The 16,687-nt window shown below is 44.1% G+C and overlaps 1 protein-coding gene across 7 annotated transcripts in view; it reads right to left on the reverse strand.

The window, feature by feature from the left end:
• TSEN2 (tRNA splicing endonuclease subunit 2) overlaps positions 1-13,233 on the reverse strand; it is a 48,453-nt gene extending 35,220 nt beyond the window's left edge. For 5 of the 7 annotated variants that reach the window (XR_002732967.1, XR_002732969.1, XR_002732968.1 and 2 more), the window contains exons 1-4: positions 13,147-13,233; positions 7,343-7,548; positions 5,110-5,191; positions 2,195-2,231 (exon numbers count right to left, since the gene is read on the reverse strand). Coding sequence is in view for 4 of the 7 variants with exons in the window: in XM_023218410.1 (XP_023074178.1) it covers positions 2,195-2,231; positions 5,110-5,191; positions 7,343-7,531 (308 nt within the window). In the remaining 3 variants the exon portion in view is untranslated. Of the gene's footprint in view, positions 1-2,194; positions 2,232-5,109; positions 5,192-7,342; positions 7,549-12,783 lie in introns of all 7 variants that reach the window. The other 2 variants (XM_023218408.2, XM_023218409.1) reach the window with 2 other exon arrangements.
• Between the last annotated feature and the right edge of the window lie 3,454 nt (positions 13,234-16,687).

Consider the following 16,687-nt stretch of genomic DNA (forward strand, 5'->3'; position numbering starts at 1 on the left):
ATCTATAAACATCCTTAGGTTCACACAAGGAAATGAATTGTAATCTGAAAATTTCTTATAAAAAATTAATCCCCACAAGCATACCCCCTTCAAGCAACATTCCTGCACTGTCACTATGTGTCGAGTCTATGTCACTTTGTCCGTTATGTTAATGTAAATTCAATGCAAATCGATGGCAAAGTGAACATTTAAATCTTGCAAAAAAGATGCAGGATTCATGAAGTCTATGAAAGTGATCAAAGTATGGCAAAGGGATTAAAAAATGAGAATCTGGCAGTTAGACTAGAGAATTGAAGGAAAAATCAACTAAGGTGATAACACAATAAAGTATATCAAGAGCGTTGAGGAGGGAAGAGAGAATGTCTGAATGCAGACTGAGTTCATGCCAGGCCTGCTTATTAGTGAACAGTTTATCACTTTCACTTCTCAGTGCAACTCCGTAACTGTGGGGCCTTGAGTAAGGAATAGTAGGACAATATACACCTCCCAGATTACACGCCCCAGTACCTGGGAATATGACTTTATCTGGAAACAGGGTCTTTGTAGATGGAATCAATTTGATATAAGGACATAGTGACTGGTGTCCTTAAAAGAGGGAAAATATCACATGTACCCGTATCCTGAAAATACATCTATCAATTTTTTTCATGCAAAAAAAAAAAAAAAGGAGAAAATTTGGACAAAGACACACAGAAACACACACGAGAGAATGCCATGTGACCACAGAGGCAGAGATTACAGTGATGCATCTGCAAGCCAAGGAATGCCAAGGGGTGCCAGGAGCCAGCAGAACTGAAGGCAGGCAAAGAAGGATGCTCCCCCAGAGCCTTCTGAGGGACTGCAGCCCTGCCGACACCTTGAGTTTGGAATTCGGGTGTCCAAAACCATGAGAATAAATGTTTTAAGCCATCGAGTCTGTGGTACTTTGTTATGGCAGCCCTAGGAAATGAATACAAGGGTCAATGAAACTTCTTGGGACACTGTAGTGCTCATAAAGGGATGCTCTTCAGGGAGGCAGCCCTCTCCCTGTGCAGAACCTCTACGCTGGCAAGCTGGCTTGACCTTACGTCATGTGGCCAGCCTAGCCAGGATGCAGTTCTGATGGGCGAGCTCCTGCTATTTCTGATCCCTAGGTTTCTACTGTGGTAACCTGTCTATACTATAGCTCCTCCAAGACTGGGGGCTCTGCCAGGTTCTTAGCAGGTCCCTCCCACACACCAGAATCCCACTCCTGACCCCGGCCTGAGGTTACAGCCAGAACAGCCATTGAGATCTCCCTGGTGCCACCACTCCTTGCCACCCCGCTGGCTATGGGGTTGCCAGGCATGTAACCAAAAAGGAGCTGCTGGATTTTGCCCGTATAGGCTAGAAGCAAGATGAACAAAATCACTGAGACTTGAGAAGTTTTATAAGGTTTTATGGAAGAGCTGAGACTTGTACTGTACCACAGGGACAAGGAGGTCTGGGATGGATGGAGACAGCCAACAATCTTACCAAGGGACCACAAAGTGTGGTGCTGAAGAGAGGAGAAGGGCCTGATCTCTGCTCTCCAAGCACTGACAGTCTGAACCTATGTATGACACACGAGGAGAGTGCTGCACGCCAAAGAGGACTGTGGGGGCCAGAGAAGCGGCACCCAGGACAGAGGATGGTATGGTGGTAAGGAGAGAAACCCAGGAGAGATCATGCATGAGCAGGATCGAGGACATGCAGGAATTAGCCAGGCCGTATGTGTGTGTTTGGGGAGTCAGGGAGAAACCTTCCAGGAATGTCTAGGATTAAATGAGGAAGGGCCTCTGTGAAAGCCTCTTTCTCGGACCCTACAGTATACCTGGAGGAAGGGGGACAGGACCATCTGTGCCCACTGGGCAGAAGGCTGGTTCAAAATCTAGGCCCAAGAATATGAGGACGTAATAATAAATATCCTGTAATATCCTATTACAGGATAGTTATTCATAATTTGGAAAGAATTCAACTGGCAAAACAGTATTTAAACAAACCATAAACTCACGTAAGGCATTTCAAAAATGACTTGATTCACATTAAATTCAGACATCATTTTCAAGGATACATCTACTACCAAAAAGAGAAAGAAAAAAAGGTGTGGACTGGACTACTACATGGGACAAGACTATCTAAAAACATCTGACTTAAACCATCATTTTGACAGAAGCCAAAGTTTGTTATGACTTACCTCTTTGATGTGATGATAGGCATGTTTGTCTTCACATCTGGAACAAAGAAGTTCTATTAGTTTCAGGCAAATTTCCCAGAAAGGGAACAAACACTAAAAATCTAGGAAAGACTGAGAATGTTAAGGTTCACAAAATCACACACCTAGAAAGTTAATACTGTCCAGTCAGCAATGGCAAAAATATGCTTTCTATGCCATCCTTCCCTGAACCCATACCCTTGGCAGGTGCTGCCCATCAATCACATCAGCCTTGGTGGGCTTTAGGGGACCTCAGAATCCTTCTCAACTCAGGGCTCCAGCTAAGCAGTAACAGCACGGGAGGAAACCTCTCTGCCACGGCTGGATGCTCATTCCAACTTCCAAATGAGAATGCTGAGGCCCTAGAGGTATGAACTTCATCTCCGTTCTTCCCTCTTCACTGAAAGCTCCTTACATGTATATCGAAAGGGCTGGAAAAGTGAATTTGATTGCAGTGTTGGTTTTGGATGTGGATTTGGGAGTTCAGGGCTTCCAGCTCTAGCTCCCTGTGCAGAATCTCAAACTGGCTTGACCTCACATTATTTTGAAAGCCAGCCTGATGAGGGCGCAGTTCTGACAGGCGGGCTCCTGCTGTTTCTGAATCTTAGGTTTAGTAACTTGCCTGTACCCCCAGCATAAACAGGGCATCAGGTGGGAGGACTCTTTCCGCCCAAAATGTTCATCAGGTCACCCAGCGGTCTGGTTTTTCGTCCTGGTCTTTTCCTAACTCTGCCTTTGGGCTAATTACTTCTCTTTTCCCAAACTCAGCCTCTTCTGCATGCATTAAAGGCTTGAAAGAAATGATGATCAGCTTTAACACCAGAGGAAAGTGATCACACCTAGCCAAGACAGCACACCTAGTGACTACTATGGTTGCTGTTTAAAGCCAATACATTTTGGGGTGGTTTATTAAGCAGCATTACTGTGACAAGAAGTAACTGACACAAAGTCTATCCCATTAGGTTGAACAATCAAATCACTATAAAGTTACTCAAATGGCCAGGCTCAGTGGCTCAGTCCTGTAATCCCAGCACTTTGAGAGGCTTTGACAGGTGGATTGTCTGAGCTCAGGAGTTCAAGACCAGCCTGGGTAACATGGTGAAACCCTGTCTCTACAAAAAACACACATATTAGCCAGGTGTGGTGGCATGCACCTGTAGTCCCAGCTACTCGGGAGGCTGAGGTAGGAGGACAGCATAAGCCCAGGAGGTGGAGGTTGCAGTGAGCTGAGACTGCACCACTGCACTCCAGGCCCTATCTCCAAAAAAACCAAAAGTTACTCAAAATAATTTCTCCCTGTGTGGTTATACAACCAACTTGATATAAGCCTTCAGTTACTTCATTTCTATATTTAAAAAAATCCCTTGTAAAAATTTAACTTTTTTTTTTTTTTGGAGATGGAGTTGCATTATGCCACCCAGGCTGGAGTGCAGTGGTGCGATCTTGGCTCACTGCAACCTCTGCCTCCAGGGTTCAAGTGATTCTCCTGCCTCAGCCTCCCAAGTAGCTGGGATTACAAGCGCCTGCCACCAAGCCCAGCTCATTTTTGTATTTTTAGTAGAGACAGGGTTTCGCCATGTTGGCCAGGCTGGTCTCGAACTCCTGACCTCAGGTGATCCGCCCGCCTCAGCCTCCCAAAGTGCGGGGATTACAGGCGTGAGTTACCGCGCCCAGCCGACTATTTTTTTTTGAACAAGTGTTGGCAAGGATGTGGAGAAATTGAAAACCTTTGGTGCATTGCTCGTGGGAATGTATAATGATGCAGTCAATGTGGAAAATAGTGTGGCCAGTTCTTAAAATGTTAAACAGACAATTACCATATGACCCATTGACTCCACTCCTGGGTATATATCCAAAACACATAAAAAACAGACTCGGATACGTATATGCCAATGTTCACCACAGTATTATTCAGAAAAGCCAAAATACAGAAACAATCTAAGTGTCTATCAGCAGATGAGCTAAAGGCACTATGTCCAAACAATAGAATATTATTCCACTATAAAATGGAATGAAGTTCTGATAGACGCTATGGCAGAGACGAACCTTGAAAACATGCCAAGTGAAAGCAACAGACACAAAAGGGCAGATATTGTATGATTGTATTTATATATGAAATATCTGTAATAGGTAAATTCATAGATGGAAAACATATAAAGGTTACCAGGGACTGAGAAGAGAGAGGAAAGGGGGAAAAGAAAACAAAGTAAATGCATATATAATTTTGCTAGATATTGCCAGATTCACCTCCGTGAGGGCTGCACCACAAGCACCCCACCAGCAATGCAAGAGAAGGTCTGTTTCTGAAGTCCTCAGCAATGCAGTACATTGTCAGACTTTTGGATTTCTGCCTGATTGTTGAAATGGTATCTCGGTGCAGTTTTAATCTGTATATTTTCTTATAATAAAACATTTAAAAGATCCTTTCTAATTATGTTTTAACATGCTGGTATTGGTTCTTAAGTAATTACCATGAAAATTCCTTAGAGAAATACTCTAAAACAATTGCAAATTAAAGAGAATCAGCAAGGGAGAACTACACACACACACACACGTCATGGCTATTATAAATTCTAATTCTGGAAACAAAATTTTAAAATTTTTGCATAGTGCCACAGGTGAGCAGGTACTTAACTACCAGTACCTGCCACAGGCATAGTACTCTGCTAAGCAAACACTTAACAACAGAAAAGCCCAATTAACACTTGATAATTCTAGAAATTAAACATGCTGTCACTCAATCATAACCCTTTTGCTCTGATTAGAATTATTCTTTGGCAGTAAAACTGCCAGTGTACATGTTACTTCTCTAGAATTTTACTATACAACCTGAGGTATAAGATCAAAAATAAAGGAAAATGACAATTTGTCAAAAGAACTGAATGATACAACTTTACCTTTCCATTTAGCAACCAGTTTGGGATCTGAAATTGTGAAGTTTGGACGGCTTCTTGAAAGAATACCTTTTCCAAAATAACCCTTCCAGGAAGAGAGAAAACAAAGTTAGTTCATGTTTAGTTGCCAGTTTTTTAGCTGAGGTAGAATATACAGTAATCCCTCAGTATTCACAGGAGGCTGGTTCCAGGACCTCTGGTGGATACCAAAATCTGCAGATGGTCGAGTCCCCAATATAAAATGGTGCTGTATTTATATATAGTCTATGTAGGTCCTCCCATATACTTTAAATCATCCTAGGCTACTTATCATATCTAATGCAATGCAAATGCTATGTAAATAGTTGTTATACTATATTGTTTAATACAAGAAAATAAAGTCCCCATTTAGTACAGATGCAACTTTTCTCCCCAAATATTTTCAATCTAAGGTTGGGTGAATCCACAGAAGTGGCACCTATGATATGGAGGGCCGACTGTACCCATCTGAGTTAATAAGAGGTTCGCTCTACTTTCCATGTCTTGACATTTTCCCTCTGATTATCTAATGACGACTAAGGATGTTCTTAGCATAATACCTTTCTAATCGCTTCAAGAGTACTAGTAAGTTTTTGGCACACATCATTTATACTATAACTAATGCTTTCAGTCTAGGTCTTATAAGCCGAGGGCAGGCAGAGGCAGAGTTTCTTCTTTACATATGGTTTGGGAACACAGTGCCTGAAAGCAGGAGCCATGCTGCCCACCAGGTCCAAAAAATCCTCTTGGATTCTTTCATACTCCAGAATTGACGTATTCCTCTCATTCCTGCTGATTCCAAAAACAACATGTATTTTTCCCCTTTTTACTATAAAATATTTAAACACACAGAAAATTGAAAGAGTAAAACAAACACCCCTTTCTCCATCTAGATTAACAATCAGAATAAAGAGGCCAGGCATGGCGGCTCACACCTGTAATCCCAGCACTTTGGGAGGCCGAGGTGGGCAGATCACTTGAGGTCAGGGGTTCAAGACCAGCCTGGCCAACATGGTGAAACCCGGTCTCTACCAAAAAATACAAAAATTAGCCAGGCATAGTGGCATGTGCCTGCAGTCCCACCTACTCGGGAGGCTGAGGTGGAAGAATCATTTGAACCTGGGAGGCAGAGGTTGCAGTGAGCCGAGATCACACCACTGCACTCTAGCTTGGGTGACAGGGTAAGACTCTGTCTCAAAAAACAAACAAACAAAAAACAACTCAGCAACAACAAAAACCAAGAGGAAATAACGCATACAGCACTTTATAAAGCCTCTTGCTTAATGTCATATACTGTAAATGAAGGCCTCCCTGGTGAGCTGCCCTTGGCCTACTGAGACTCCCGCCTCACCATGGCCAGTGCCACCCACTCTTCTATAACATGTCTAGAGAAGGCACATTTATGGAGACAAGACGCCGATCCGTGGCTGCCTTGGGCCAGGAGTGGGAGCAGGGATTAAGTGTGATGGGCACAAGGGAACTTTGTGGTGATGGGAATGTTCTAAAACAACTGTGGTGAGAATTGTGCAACTCTATAAATTGATGACAATCACTGAATTGTATACTTACAATGGGAGAACTTTATAATTGTAAATTATAACTTAATAAAGCTGTATTTTAAAAATGCCCACAGCAATGAACAGACTATGGGAATTTTTTTTTTAAGAACTACCAGTCTTCACTCAACTTGATCAATGCTGGAAAACAGTAAAAACTAGAACTTGTCCTCATCTGAGAAGAGGTCTCCAACCAGGAGGCAGCAGATAAGGAGCTTCACGCCAAAGCCCCACCTGATCCATGCCTGAGCAGGGACACCAAACCACGCTGTGGCTACCTCTGGCAATAGAATGGGAGTCAGTGGGGAATTTTCACTTTTTTATCCATTACATTTCTGTAAATTACTTTTTTTGTTCCTTCAACAAACATGCACTGCTTTTACAACTAAAGACAAAAAAAAAAAGCCAATCCATTGACTCCACTTCATCACTGAAATAAAGGTTTGTGGGCAGGGGTGCTCCATCTGTCATTCTATTACCCTAATGTACGGCTTTTGGGCACTAACTCAAATTGTACTTTTCCTACAACTGCACCAAACTGCAAGGAAAGAATACACATTGTTCATGGTTGGTGTGGGGGGGATGGCTGGGATGGGGAGAAGGAAAGGACTGCTTGCTCAGGGTTGTCTGAAAGTAATCCTACAGAGGCTGCCCGCACTTACTTTCCCATAGAGCTGCTCAATGTCCTCTGCATTCCTCACAATCACATTGTTGTTAATCATTTCGGCACGGAATATCTTGAATTCTTTCTGAGGACCATGGTCCTGACCAAAAGGGATTGGCAATGGAGACTCGTAAGTCTCATACACTCTTCTTTTCCTCTTCGGGGCATGGAAAACTGCTTCTGCCATTTTTCAGAGGAGGTATTCTTTAAAGAGTAGATAACAAAGACAAAGAAACAGACAATCAGTAACTACCTTGATTCAAAATGTGAGTACATCTGTACCTAGGCTCAGAAAACTTAGGGGTCTGTGGGAAGAAATCAAGTATAAAGCAATAAACTAAAAGTAATAAGAACAGTTTGTGTGAGCAATGTAAATCACATTGACCCGGAATACGGCAATTAATCCCCCAAAATAACCCCAGGAAATGAGTGGTAATCTTTCTACTCCAGTTGACAATGCTGAGACCCAGTGACGTGCCCAAAGCTGCAATGTTAGGTCTCCAGAGAGCAAGCACAACAGGATTTCTGTCTACTAGGAGTGCTTCCATTTCACCCACCCAACAGACATTTACTACCAGGAATTCCTAATAATCATAGGTGCTGGGGAGACAAAGACAAAACTGAGACCCTGTCCTCAACAAATTAAATCTTGGAAGCACTTCATTTTCCAAGAGGATCTTAAAATACACACTAAACGCTGGGTCAATCAGCTCCCAATTTTTTTTTTTTTTTTTTTTTTTGTTGAGACAGAGTCTCGCTCTATCACCCAGGCTGGAGTGCAGTGGCCGGATCTCAGCTCACTGCAAGCTCCGCCTCCTGGGTTCCCGCCATTCTCCTGCCTCAGCCTCCTGAGCAGCTGGGACTACAGGCGCTCGCCACCTCGCCCGGCTAGATTTTTGTATTTTTTTAGTAGAGACGGGGTTTCACCGTGTTAGCCAGGATGGTCTCGATCTCCTGACCTCGTGATCTGCCTGTCTCGGCCTCCCAAAGTGCTGGGATTACAGGCTGGAGCCACCGCGCCCGGCCCAGCTCCCAATTTTTAAAGTACATTAATAAATAATAATGACAGCAGCAATTATTCAAGGGTTGATTATATACTACCAAATGCTACTGGCTTCAAGCAGGGACTCTAAAGTCAGACTACCAGCATTGGAATCAACTTTACCACTTTCTAGCAGTGTGATTTTGGGCAAAAGTCACTGACTCTGTGCTTTAGTTTCCTCATCTGCAAAATCAAGATAAGAACAGACTCTATCTTATAGTTAAGATCCATAAAGTGCTTAGAACAGTACCTGGCACACAGTGAGTATCATGCATGTATCAGCTATAATTAGTATTACAGGGTGAGCAGTAGCAACACCATTTTATAAATAGGAAACAGATTCAGGTTAGAGAGATTTGTAGAGGACCCCGAGTGTGGTGGTATCGGATGACCCAGGTCTGTTGAACTCCCAAGCCCATGCCCTCTCTCTGGATTCTGCTGAAAGCACAGGCAGGGTCCGTCTACTTTTGTCTGATGACTATTTCTCAAAATCACACGGTGAAGGGTTACTGAGCAATAATGGAATTACCTATCGTGCACCCAGCACTACAAGGGAGAAGAGGAAGCCAAGGCCAGTACGTGTCCCTCTGGGGCCATACATTGGACCCAAGAAGACAAAACAAGTATATAACATACCTGGAAGCATAGAAAGCAAGGTGGAACTAATGCAACAGGCTGTGATCCACGAATGTCTAAAGGAGGGAAGTAAATGTGAGCATATTGTGTGATGCAGGCACAGAGATATGGCAGATGCACTTAACCTAGGAAAACTTAACCATATACGTGGGCAAACAATGTAAATGGTGTAAGACATTCCACTCAAGGAGCAGCTGTCCTGGAATGAGGTGAGAAACTTGAATCTGCTGCTCCCTCAGTACTAGGTCTAGACTTGATTTCAACTGAGAGCTTACCTGCTGCTTGAAGATACAGTGCAGCTAAATCACACACACGTTTAATCTACATGACTCCAAACCCTCACAAGGGAAAAAATAAGACTAATTACTTAGGTGGCTCCTGCACTCAGTACTTGCATGCCATTGGCAAGGGACGCCATCAAGCCTCAAAGAGTCAAGAAGGTGGCCAAAGCTGAGGGAGGGGAAGGTGAGTGGCTTTAAGAGTGTCATGATCATTCAGAAATGAAAAGGCTTATTCAATGTGTGATAATATCTTTAGCCAACTTCTCAAGGAAGAAGCTGAGGAATTATATGAGGACACAGAAAAACACAGACTAAAGAAGAGTTAGAGGAATTGATACATCAATTACAAAGATAACTATGAAAAACAAGAAGAATCAGGAAGTTGGAACCTTCCTAGAATTGCCAGTATTCTAAGCAGCAACATGCTAGATTAATTCCTAAATAAGGTATCTTGAAGGAATTACATACTGAGCATTACTTTGTACATTTTATATTTATACATGCACCTTGCTGTATTGTGTTTATAACATAACCATGTCTACTACATGTTCACAGGAAACCTAAGATATTTTCTTAAGAGCATATTTTGACTAGGCTTTACCTTGCTTGCTGACTTATCCTTCAGCCCAAGCCAACTATCACATTTAGTACTCAATTGGAGAGACATTAATTTATTCTAAAACTGAAAATAAACACTGCTTTTTGGGGACAGGATGTTGGTCTCCAGTAAGGCACTTTTTGAAAGACTTCCAGGAATGGTTTGGACTTTTATGGGATTTTTCACTTTTATAATAACCTCTGCTCAGCAGCTGACATATATATTACATTTGGAATTTTAAAAAATGAAAAAAGATTTAATGGCCACCTTCAAGAAGTTCTAATAAATTCAACAAATAAAGAGTTGTATTTTAGTTTGCCTCATTTGTTCAGCGTTTTTCCCTCTCAGACTGCTGTCACATCTAAAAAAGGCAAGACTTAGCTGTGACACTTGATCGAAAGAACTCTGTACTCCAACCCAAGTGTGTGGGATGGAAGGGTCCCTGAGACAAAACACCCCTCATAATCCAAGTTCTTGTGTCACTCTTGCTCACGTGGCTGCTCACCCCTCAGGAATTTGGCTCGCAGTGGGCCTTCCAGACACGCAAAGCCGCCATTATTATTGTGTGACCTTGCACAACCCACTTTCTCTAAGCCCAGTTTCATCTTCAAATTGAACAGGACCGGAGGAGTCTGGCGTTTCCTCAAAATGTCAAACACAAAGTTACGACATGATCCAGCAACTCCACCCCTAGGTACAGACCTAAGAGAACTGAAAACATATGTTCATGGAAAAATTTGTATGTGAATATTCACAACAGTATTATTCATAATAGCTCAAAGTGGAAACCATCCAAATGTCCATCAACAGTTGACCAGATCAACAAAATGTGGTCTATCCATATAAGCAAATATTTGGTCGTAGAAAAGGAATGAAGTTCTGATACATTCTTCAACACTTGAAAGCATGATGCTAAAAGAAGCCAGACACAAAAGACCACGAGAAAATTAATATAAAGTGTCCAGAACAGAGAAATCCATAGACAGATTACCAGTTGCCAGAGACGGGGAAAAGTGGGCAATGGGGGGTGGGTGGTGACAGCTAATAGACAGGGGGTTTATTTTGGAGGGTGACGAAAATGTTTTAAAATTAGACTGTAGTGATGGTGATGGTTACATAACTCCACGAATACTAAGACCACTGACTTGTACGTTTCAGAAGGGTGAACTTTACATAATTACATGGTATCTCAATAAAGCTACTTTAAAAAATTCAGAAGACATCCCCCAGGCCATGTCCTGCAAGAACTGCTTCGCAGATACCAGCGTGAAGCTTCTAGAAAAGATCGAAAGAAACTCTCTGGGAAGGCAGAGCTCACTTCCCAAGGGGGAGAAATTCAAGAGGCCAAATCAGATGATCTCTAGTTTCATGGAAGAGTCCTCTTGTGCTTAACTCGAAAGGCTAAGCAAAGAAAAGACTGCATTTACCATTCCCCATATCTGCAATGGACATTCAAGAAATGGTTCTTTAGTGCCACGGCAGGAGAATAGCATGCAGTAAGAGATGGGATGTGAGTAAAATAAGAAGAGTAAACTGTAGTTATCAGATGCCAGAGGCACTAACTGTGCCATGTGCTGCACATGTGGGTACTATAGTCATCCCTTGGTATCCACAGAAGGACTGGTTCCAGGACTCACCCGCTACCAAAATCCGCAGCAAGTCCCTTACATAAAATGCAGTATTTGCATGTAACCTATGCCCCTCTTCCCATCTACTTTAAGTCATCTCTAGATTACTTAGATTACTTATAATACCTAACACAATGTAAATGCCAAATAACTACTTTTTTAAAACGTCTTTTTCCAATTATTTTTGATGCAATATTGGTTGAATCCACAGATTTGGAACCTGATAGGAACAGCTGACTGTACTATCCTCATTCCACAGATAAGAAAGAAGAGCCGTGCCTGAGGTGCACAAAAACATACAGGAAAGACTGGGTTAGTTGTCAAGAGGTTTGGGATGCAAAGGCTGGTTTGGAATTGGAGTCACTGCAGGTTCTTAAGTTGAGAATGATGACTGAAAAATGCAGATTAAGAAAATTAAACCTGGGAGTAGTACATCACACACAGTGGCCCTCAAGCTTAGCTACCCTTAACGCCTCACGCCCAGTTCTCACCTGCAATCAATTACATCAGAATTTCCTGGGTGGACCCAGGTGATTTTAACACGTAGCCAACCACCTGTAACAGCACGGTCTATTCAAATTCACTTAATCCCAATAGTCCCCTGAGGTAAAGACTATTTTTATTTCCATTGTACAGATAGGGAATGTGACTCAGAGGGGCCTGGAGCACCCCTGAGAAATCGTTACTTCTCCTTTCCCCAACCTGCGCACACCTGACTCCCGAGCTGCATATTCTTACTTTCTATTAAAAGCAAGGTCTGTTTCTTATTCTTCCCTTGAGTACACAAGCTAACACCTCTTAGGTGCTGGTAAATGTCTACCAGAAGAACAAACAAAAAAGTGGGAGGCGGCTCCATTTAATTTTCCAACCTTCCTGGACTAGGTGCCAAACAAACGTGGTTTAAAAACCTCCCACCCAGCAAATCTCACCTTCTCCCAACCAAAACACGCTTCAAGCACCACCTGCGCACCTCCTGGGCTCAGTGAGGCAAGGATGAAAGGGACAAGGTAAACAGTCCAGCCTCCGGGGAGCTTTCAAGTTAGAACCTGAGAATAAGCCATATAAACAGATGACAAGCCTTTGAAAGTTGTTGTGAGGATTAAATGCATAATTTTGCAGAAGGCGTTTCGTTCGGGGCCTACCACGTGGAAAGCGCTCACCAGACGACAGCTGCACTATTAATACAAATAAACAACTGCGCACCCAAATAACGTTAAGGGCCCCGCGAATTCCTAACTCCCTATCTTAACTTACCCCTTTGCTTCTTTCCCCGACTACCCCCACACCCGACCGAATTCCACCAGAGGCTGAGGCTCCTCTCGGGCACCGTCAGCTGCACCCTGCGCCCCAGCCCCACCAGCCCTGAGCAAGGCGTCGGCGTTTCCCAGAACCAAGGGCTGCAGGCGCACGAGGAAGACGCGGAGGAGACAGTGAGCGGGCGCGCTGGGAAGCCTGGCTCCCCGTCCCGGCACTGTCTCGGCCGGCTGTGCGACCCCAGCACAGTACCTGGGCCCTTTCCGCTCTCGCCCTGGAGGGCTTTCGGAAGAGCGAGATTTCCTCTCGCGGCAAAACACCAAACTCGGAGGGGGTCGCGCGTTCTTCGCCCAGGACCCTTACCTTTCTTGGCCCCACGCGCACGCCGTTACCCCGGCAACGCCGGCCGTGGGGCAGACACCACTGCCATCAAGCAGTGCGGCCGCAAAGCCAGCCTAGTGCGCAGCCGCAGAGCGCCTGTCGGGACTTGGTGGAGTGCGCCTGCGCGTGGCCGGCTGGCGGGTGGTCTGTTCGTCCCTCTGCCACTGCGGAGTATGAGGCTGTGTGCTCTTTGCCGCTTTCTGCAGGATTGCATGGATACCAGAACGATCCTGCAAGACGCATTTTACAGATGAGATGAAGTTAGCTGTCAAATGTCACATAGTCACGTGGGAGGTGGGAGAGACCTAGAGTCTTCGGCTGTCGGAGGATGGGATATTTGAGGCGACCGGCAGGATTTTTATTAAATTAGCCCTGAGGAAAGTGATCTCATCTTTCTCAATGTAGAAAGAGGATCACAGTAGCGCACCTGCATACGCTGCAGGATGCGGAGAACTTGCAAAGACCCTTCCTCTGGCAGACACCTGGCCAGAAGGCTGTGTGTGCCCAGACTGCCTGTGCAGTTAAGGGACCACAGGTGGCAGGTCCACCTGCTCTGCATCCCCATTTTCCCCTTCACTGACTGTGTGAGCTTGAATGACTGACAACCTTTTTGAGCTTAAGTGTGCTGAAAAATGGGCCATCGGAATTATGGGAGATGAACAAAACTAGAGTGCAATAGGAAGTGTAAGTTTCTCCTGACCTGGTTATTTTAAAGGAGGCCTATGGGGAGTCCATTATATACCTTCCCAAATATGAATCACAGGAGTTCCACCTCACAGACTAGGCAGGAGGCAAAGAAGGGTTGCAAGGATGAGCGGCAAATACTGCTGGAGAGATTCATGGTGCTAGATGTGATGATGGATGTTGAATTTTGGACCTTTGCCAATGTTCTTGCCTCCATTCCTTCATGCATGCTGTTGCCTCTATGTTCCCTCCCTTCTGTTAGCTGCAGTAATTCCTGGTCAGCCTTTAGGTCTCAGCTCAGATATCACCTCTTCCAGGAGACATCTTGCCTCCCCAGATGTGCTTGGGTGACTTGCCTCTGCGTTCTGCAGTAGCCTGGCATGGCATGTGTTGTCCCTGTTTTTCTGGCCCTTTTTATTTTTTGAGACAGAGCCTGGCTCTGTTGCCCAGGCTGGAGGGCAGTGGCACCATCTCAGCTCACTTAGCTCACTGCAACCTCTGCCTCCTGGGTTCAAGTGATTCTTCTGCCTCAGCCTCCTGAGTAGCTGGGATTACAGGCACCTGCCACCACGCCCGGCTGATTGTTATGTTCTTAGTAGAGACGGGGTTTCCGCCACGTTGGCCAGGCTGGTCTCAAACTCCTGACCTCAAGCGATCCTCCTGCCTCAGCCTCCCAAAGTGCTGGGATTACAGGCGTGAGCCACTGCATCCCGCCTGGCCCGTTTTGAACTGCGCTGCGGGCTTGCTTTTGGTAGAGTGAGATCATGTCACAGCATTCAGTGGCTCCTCTGCTGCAAGGACCTTAACTGCTAGGCTAGGGAGTTCAGGCTTTAGATAAACCAAAATCAAAGAGCTTTGTGGTAAGAATGTTGCAAAAGAAAGGGAGAAAATTGGCAAGAGTCACAGGATATGGTAACAGGATGGATTGGACAGAGGAGGAACAGCTAAAGAGAGGCTGTAATATCGTACCAGAACATGTCAATTTAAGAAATACTGGTGTTAGAATTAGAGGGCTTTAACAATGAAAGGGATTCAGAGGTTGTCCAGTTAAACTTCCTTATTTAACTGATTAAAAAACAGGTCCAGTGGCACTGTGATTTGTCAGAGATAACCAAGCAGGTCTCCTAGAGCCAGGTCTCTTAAATCCCATCCCAGCCCGTGGAAGGATTTGGGGTTTGGGATCTCAAATTCCCCTCCCAAAAACATTAAAAAAAAAAAATTAAAAAAATTCTGGAAATTTCTAAAAAGAAAGAGTTCCCCGAGATTTTTCTCAAGTGCATTTTAAACCCTTTGATATGGTTATTTTCAAACATACAACACAAAAGTAGAGAGAAAATAGTCCAATAAATCATCACTTCCAGCTGGGCACAGTGGCTCACGCCTGTAATCCCAGCATTTTGGGAGACCGAGGTGGGTGGATCATCTGAGGTTGGGAGTTTGAGACCAGCCTGACCAACATGGAGAAACCCTGTCTCGACTAAAAATACAAAATTAGCTGGATATGATGGCGCATGCCTGTAATCCCAGCTACTCTGGAGGCTGAGGCAAGAGAATTGCTTGAACCCGGGAGGTAGAGGTTGTGGTGAGCCAAGATCGCACCATTGCCCTCCAGCCTAGGCAACAAGAGTGAAACTCCATCAGAAAAAAATAAAATAAAATATCACTTCGACAACCTTCAACCTTTGGTATCTCATTTCTTTTGCATTCTCCATATACACACTTTTATCTCCTTGCTGGAGTATTTTAAAACAATCCCAGACATTATATAACTTCATCCATGATATTTCAGTAGATATCTCTAATAGAAAAGGACTTAATTTTATTACAGTACATCTGCATCTACATTATATATATATATATACACACACACACACACACACACACGTATCAACTGTGTAGTTCATTCTCATTATTTGAGGTAATTCTGTTCTATAAAGTTGTCACAAATACTGAAGTAGAAAATACTGAACCATGGGGCCGGGTGCGGTGGCTCACGCCTGTAATCCCAGCACTTTGGGAGGCCGAGGTGGGCGGATCACGAGGTCAGGAGATCGAGACCATCCTGGCTGACACGGTGAAACCCCATCTCTACTAAAAATACAAAAAATTAGCCGGGCGTGGTGGCGGCGCCTGTGGTCCCAGCTACTCGGGAGGCTGAGGCAGGAGAATGGCGTGAACCCAGGAGGCAGAGCTTGCAGTGAGCCGAGATCGTGCCACTGCACTCCAGCCTGGGTGAGAGCAAGACTCCGTCTCCCCCCAAAAAAAAAAAAAAAAAAAAGAAAATACTGAACTATGTTTCCAGGAGAAATACAAGGTTAGGTGTCTGTGAGTCTCTGGTCGCAACATTTTCATCAACTGGTCAATACATAACCTCACTTCATGTGTTTCTGTTTAAAGACACCTTATCTAATTTGTTGATTCATCAACATTGAACTTGCAGCCAACAGCACTATAACTCCTGCCTAAAGGAGGCTTATCTAACACACCTATTTTCTCCAATTAGACACATTTCTTGGGTGGGGAACACCAGACAGCACTTCAGCACTCCACTTGGGGCCATTTTAAACAGTTAAATCACCAACAAAAAGCACAAAATGTGAAAAACATGGCACACACTAGAGCTCAAAAAAGCATACTTATTTATGGTATGAGAGCTGAAACAAGAAGGCAGAGTCTCCTTGTTCAACTTCAGCTGGGAACGTGCTCACTGAGTGACTCAAATGTTTTGGTGTTCTGTGCACTGCACGTACCTGCAGATGACTGTGACAGTGAAGTATTGACTGTGATGTTACAAATAAGTTTTAGCAACTAGGTGAGTTTGTAAATACAGAATCCAAGA

Source organism: Piliocolobus tephrosceles, chromosome 2 (genome assembly GCF_002776525.5).
Source record: "Piliocolobus tephrosceles isolate RC106 chromosome 2, ASM277652v3, whole genome shotgun sequence".
NCBI lineage: Eukaryota > Metazoa > Chordata > Mammalia > Primates > Cercopithecidae > Piliocolobus > Piliocolobus tephrosceles.